Raw genomic sequence first — 6,747 nt, forward strand, 5'->3', positions numbered from 1 at the left:
CAAAAGAGAGTTTTCACGGCGACTTTCACGACCAAAAATGGTAAATCTGTGTTTGGTTTGGAATTGGAATGAAAGCAGAGACAAGTAATGATGTATAAGCATGGAATCGGTTATAGTTTGAGATTTAATGTATAGAAAACGAGCCTGCTAGCATTTGCTTGGCTTTAAATGTTTTCAGATTGTTCAATGTCTCTGTCTTTCTCTTTTCTTGCCTGTTGAAACAATGGTTGGGAAACTATGCTCATTTACTTGAAACATTGCTTCTAAACATGTTTTGAGATCAACAAAAATAAATAATAATAAAGGTGGTTGTGATGTTTTTCTTGTTGGAAAGATCCTTTGTGGTGTTTTTGTTTTTTTGGTAAAATAGGGGCAGAAGGCCCAGAAAGAAAGAAAAAAAAAAGTTATATTAGGGAGCATTAGAGGTCTGTTAAATGTTTATTGGGAGGCAATAAATGTTTTGAATTGATGTAAATTTCTCATTTTTTTCCTTAATTAAAGTTTTATTTGTCTAATTTTATGGAGATTTGTTCCCATTCCGGCGACCGAAATGTCTATTGGGGGGCAATACAAGTTTATTCAGCGGGCAATAAACCTCTCCAGCCCCATATGAGATCTCCAACAACCTCTTTGGAGACTTCCGGCGAGGTTTTATAAACCTCTATTGCCCTCCAATAGACATCTATTGGGGCAATAGAGGTCTATTGAGGGCCAGTAGACGTCTATTTTGAGGGCAATAAATATTTCCGGCGACCTATGAGATCTCCATCGACCTCTTTGAAGATCTCCGGCGAGGTTTTTAGAAAAGTCTGGTAGGCGGCGGCCGGTGACCGGATTCCTGCTAAAGTTGACCGGAATCCGCCGACCGACGGCTGGAATCCGGTGACAGGTGACCGGGCTCTGGCGAAGTCTCTTATGGTTTCTCTCTCTATATAACAAATGGGTGAGGGTAAAATAGTCTCAAAAATAAAAAATAAAAATTTTTATGGGGTATTAAGGAAGACCTTCTTAGAGTATTTTTTTTTTTTAGAATACTTCTTAAAGTGTTTTGGGTAAAAGAGAATTAAAAAAATTTAATATGGTAAGTGAGAAAAAAATCTCTAGAATTTGATTAAATGGACAAAATCCCTTTTTACTTTTTGAGTTTTTGGACTAAACTGAACCTCAAATCGTGATGCAGAAACTTTGTTCGACGAAGAGTGGCCGAGGATCAGGGTTCCAGTACTGACATCATGCTCCATCTGATAGGGATAAGTGAAAGGAGAAAGAATGGACGAGAGGATTTTGGGCTCCATTGCCATTATAGAAAAGAAATACAAAAAAAAAAGGAAAAAAGGATTCTTCCGCTGCCGGGAGTCTCACCCGATTGATTGAGTACATCTACCATTTTATAGTGTGCTACAGCGGATTTGTTGATAATCAAAGGATACAAAGTATATATCAAGTTATCAACTATGTATTTCGTATAATCCCATCACAATCCGCCAGTGCAGTTCTTTAGTATTATCTAAAAGGTTTGAGTTTCTGGGTTCAAATCCCTGAGCGTACGGAATACTTTTTAAAGCAAGCCTTTTTCTTTTATTATTTGCCCAAAAAATTGCCACTAAATAATAACGCCCGCGTAAGTTTCTTCCCTGGCCCAGGACTTTGAACTAATATTGCAGTAGATAATCCCTAGAATCTGGTGTCTAGGCTACTAAGTTGCAGTAGATAATCCTTAGAATCTGGTGTCTAGGCTACTAAGTTTTCCAGGTTCAACCGTTCAACTACCAGCACCGGAATATTTTACTATTAGCTTCCAGTTTAGGTTTATAGCATGAAGTTCATAATGTAGCTCTCTTAAAGACTAACTCTCTTTATTATTTTTTAAAATTCGATCTATAGCTATTCAGCAGCTCCGGTACGTAGGAATAACTGCACCACCAATTCGTGTGATGTCTGTGTTCACATATTTGAGAAAGTAGATAAGTAGTACCAAGTGCCATGGACCACGCTATCTCAGATCCATTGCATTCCCTCATACCAATAAGTACTTCATAGTTCATATATGGGATTGAATTTGGACGATTGAGGTCCTTCTCACTAGGGCATTGCACATTTGCACGTTCCAAGATATTTGCAGCTAGTTTCTGGCATTCCGCCAACCGTAATTAGCTCTAACTTACCTGAACTACCTTCGGTCACTGCCCTTAAGTTTACCTCAAGTAGTGATAGAAGAAGGATTAGGATTCCGTCAAGGCAAGGGATGGTAGTTCTCTTTCGGAAATCACCGAAGCATTTTCAAATGTCAAGAAGAGGAGTATGAAGATCACTCGATCAGCAACAACTTTCATCACTAATTAACATTGCAAAAACTACTTAAAATCAACCCTTTTATTATGAGGATCGTACGTAGTTAATCCCTAAACTTGAAGCAGCATTCGTGTAAGAAAGAAGACGGTAAAAAATGAACTTGTCAAAGGTACAAGATGATCTAACAGGGACTTGAATGGTGAGGAGTATTTCTGAAACATGTACAACTGAGTTGTGCATCTCCTCTTCTCAAAGCTTTCGAGTACGTACAGTGCGATGTGCAATGCATTGCTGACACGCTACACATGCAGGTACCCTCAGCCAGTCACATGAAAAAGTTCGGCATTTGGGATTGAATGGTTGAGGTTGAGATCATATTGATTCGCTGGGGATATGCGGGGGCCATTGTTAGATATGATCATGATGTTTCTGCATCACTGGGTCTTGTCCTGCCCAGTATTGCAGATCGATCAAATGAAACCAAGGCCAATACTTTCACAATCTTGAGAAACACAATTGCCTGTTCAATGAAACCAAGGTATCATTGATGCATTCACGAGTCTGTACGTGTCATGCCTTATTCATGTCATGTCAATGTTGTTCACGCTTTTTACTAGAAATAAATTTACGTTCCTAATTTTGTACCATGCATTTTCACAAAAGAGATCGAACGCTAGGTAAACTCTAGGTCACGTTTGGTTCGCGGAAATTAAACATCAGGAAAGGAAAGTTATTCATTTCTTGAGTTTGGGATACAAAATGAAAGGAAATATTTTCCTGAAGGAAAGGAAAATAAGAGGGAAAATGGTTCCTTTCAAACACCAAAGGAATGTCTCATTCTTTCCTTGTATTTATTACTCACAAAACATTATTTTATTGCATTAATTACAAACTTTTTAACAAGTTTCCTGAAAACTTTCCTAATGTTATCAAATATCGGAATGGAAAGGTCTTGGGAAATTTCACTTCCCTTCCCATGGGAAAGACAAAGAAATTACTTTCATTTCCATGAACCAAACGAGACCTAAATGGAAAGTAATTAATCGATCACCGACACAATGTATTGGCCGATGAGAGATTACTGACCTTATTATTCCATGATGAAGTACTCAATCACCCACTTTGCCAATATTAACTTTACCAAACTTATTGCCCTCAATATTCTCACATCGAAATGATCTTCAAACATATACTTAATTTCGACGCTTCGGGTGCATTATTCTAATGTTTCAACCCTTTTGCTTTTTCACTTGATCTCAAAGCCTTAAAACACAAATGCTGTGGACGACATTTACAGTCCCCAGTGCCTACTAAGAAACAAATATACAATTCCTAAGCATGGTGGGAAGTAATCAATCACGTACCAACAGAATGTATTAGCGTATGAGATATTATTCCCCTAGTTATTCCATGATGAAGTAATAAATCACCTAGTAGTTTACCACATTAATGCCCTCGCTATATTCATCATGAAGTAATCAGTAAACATGAAGTCCCTGTTAGGGGCGACTCGTACTCTTAGAGGCAACATTGGGTAGTTTTTAATCTGTAAGGGTTTGTTTGTTTCACATGACTATCATTGTCCACCTTAATTTCTATAACGATCGTGAACTCCTCTAACCTGTTTTATGCTATAGTATTACATGACTCATGTTTGGTGTTGGTATGACTAAGGAGGAGAATTATAATACTAATAGCTAGGCAACATTTCAGTAGGAAATCCAAATCAATAGACAGCATTTCAGTAGAAAATCATTACCTGGAGAAAATTTAAAATCCAGATCAATTGGCAACATTTAAGTAGAAAAATACATCCAATCAAAGCATCAGATCCCGACTTTCCAGTTACTGATCAGGATCAACCATTTTTACTCTCATTAATTAAGCTTTCCAGAAGCGATTGTTTGGCTTGCTAATCAGAATGGCCGGCATAAACTTAGAGAGAGAAATTGATATGTATTTGATCTGATAGAAATTGATATGTATCTAGTGGAGTCGCGATCTGCCAGTGGCTGACCTGATATGAAATCGAAGAGAGAGATAGAGAGAGAAAGGGGGCGATTAAAGAATCAGAAACCCCTTTCTATAGAGAAATTAAGGAATCGGTGAGAATAAATTGAAAGCCTAACGATCCAGACATAGTTGAATAAGGAGGTGAGGATGATGAGAGAATGATGAACTAAAGCGAAGAGTAGAACAAGGCTTCCACAATCCCATGATTTTTTGTGTCATTGTGATAGAAGGTGTTGGGGAGTTTTTAGAATTTTAGAGTCTTATTTAATAGAGTTCCTGTTATTGCCCCAGACACCGAATAGATTCTGTTACACTAGATGAGGATATTCAATCTCATCCAATCTTACGTAACAAACTCGCCCTAAAGGTTATACTGGCGATTTCTATCCGTCTCTAATTATTGTTATTGGTGTAGTGAGTTAACTCAAGAACTTCTACAGAGCATCTGATGGTTTTGATTTTCAATCATTCGATTTACTTGTTCTAGAATCTAACTATTATTGAATAATTTAAAGTACATTACATATTCCCAAAGATGGTACATATCATCTTCGCTTAATTATAACAAAAAACACTAATATGATTAGGTACTCATACAAATAAGGAAGATTCCTAGCGAATCCCCAGAGACAGCTAGGCCTAATGATCAGTCCATTTCGTTCCTACTTTCTACTCCACTAGTAGTTGAACCACATTTTTGGTACAAACACATAATAATCAAAGACAGAAATTAGGAACTCCATCATAAGTCATTGGATTATTTGCAAATTTCGTCACGTGGTACTTAATTAACACCGGGGATTAATTATACATAAATCTAATTATATGGTACACATCACAACACCAATTGGCAAAACGTCGCTGTTTCACGTCTCATCACAACCGTTCAAATCCATCAACGAGTTTTGACCCCATTTCAAACTTTCAACACCCCCCAAACATTAACGGTAATTTGAACAAAAACCGCTCACACCACAGTTACGTACTGCATGAACTCCTCATCGCACTCCAGCCCCGCCATCGTCTCCGGCGCCAAAACCACCTCCAGATCAACGCTTCCGTTCCCCTCTCGTCCCGGAAACGCCGATATCTTACCGTCGAACTTATTAGCCCTACCGCTCCTTACGGCCAAGGGCATCCCCCAACCGAAGTCATTGTTGTACATCGGAAATCTCGGCGAGCTCCCCATCGTCATTGAAGCGCCGTCGAAGTTCCCCAGCGGGAACAACCTCGGCGCGCTCTCCCAATCCTCTACGCCGCGGTGCACCGTGTCGCTGTCGTGCGCCACCACGTTCTTGTGCAGCAGATCAGCCCCCCAGCGCAGGTCATGAGATAGGAGATCGCCGACGGTGGCGATGGTCGGGATGCTCTGAATCGCGTTCCCGAAGTAGTGCGAGTCCATCTTCGGCTCCAGCCTGTGGCGGCAGTTCACCGCCATCCGAAACGTCGTCGGTTTGGACCTGTCTAAGCTCCTGACACGTGTCACCGAGCGCCAGAGCTGCGCGCTCAGCGACTGGAAGGACGAGATTTCCGTTGGTGCTTTGGCGGAGCCGTTGTTGTCTCGGGGAGCGAGATTCCAGGTGTCGTTGCGTGCCTTCCCGAAAATCTCGGCGGATTCGGAGAAGCCGTTACGGGCGGCGTTGTTATTGGCTCTGAATTTCAGTTTCAGAATTGATTCTCTAGTGAAGTGGAAAATTCTCTCTCTTAACGGCTCGTTGCCGGAGAAGGTGATCTTAGGGCCGCCTTCCGGGACACGAAGCACCGCCGAAGAGTTGAAGACGGTGTCGCGGGACAAGTCCGGCGACTTGGAGATTTTCATGGCGCCTCTGTTTATTTCGGCGAAGGTGTTGAAGAAATGCCAGAAGGAGGTCCCATCGGTGACGGAGTGGTTGACAGTGCAGCCGATGAAGACGCCGTCGGCGAGCTCGGTGACCTGAACGGCCGCCAAAGGCTTGTGGTGGCCGGAGTAGCTAATGGTCCTGTCAAAGGTGAAGAACTCTTTGAAGCAATGAGGGACGTCGCAATTAGGAGGCAGAACGCCGTCGACGGTTAGGTGTTTGGCCTTGGCCTGGATGAAATCAGCGCCGGCGTCGTTGCAGAGGATGTGGACGTACCCGTCGGAGTCCGTCTCGAAACGGCCGGCGAGAGCCGGGAAGTGAGTCAGGGCAACGGAGAGAGATTGCTTGAGAGAATTGACAAGGTCGTTGATGGAGTAAGGTGGGGAATTAAACAGAACTCCCTTCTGAATGTAATGGCAGGAGAGCATGGGAAGGTCTGAGACCGAAAGCTTGAGGGATTTGATTGTGGATTTTTGGTTGGGATAAACTGTGCATTTTGAAACCACAGTCACAGAAGAAGAAGATGAAGGCATTTTGATTGGTTGGGTGGGATTTGTTTGGGATTGAGATTTTGTGTGAGTGTGACTGAGCTAGTTGAGTAGTG

The 6,747-nt window shown here is 41.4% G+C and overlaps 1 protein-coding gene across 1 annotated transcript; it reads right to left on the reverse strand.

Moving 5' to 3' along the window:
- Positions 1 to 5,035: 5,035 nt before the first annotated feature.
- On the reverse strand, positions 5,036 to 6,747 carry LOC133720753 (BAHD acyltransferase DCR). Its single transcript, XM_062147220.1, has one exon. It carries the CDS (start codon positions 6,674 to 6,676, stop codon positions 5,273 to 5,275), a length of 1,404 nt encoding a protein of 467 aa, XP_062003204.1. The 5' UTR covers positions 6,677 to 6,747; the 3' UTR covers positions 5,036 to 5,272.

This window comes from Rosa rugosa, chromosome 7 (assembly GCF_958449725.1).
Source record: "Rosa rugosa chromosome 7, drRosRugo1.1, whole genome shotgun sequence".
NCBI lineage: Eukaryota > Viridiplantae > Streptophyta > Magnoliopsida > Rosales > Rosaceae > Rosa > Rosa rugosa.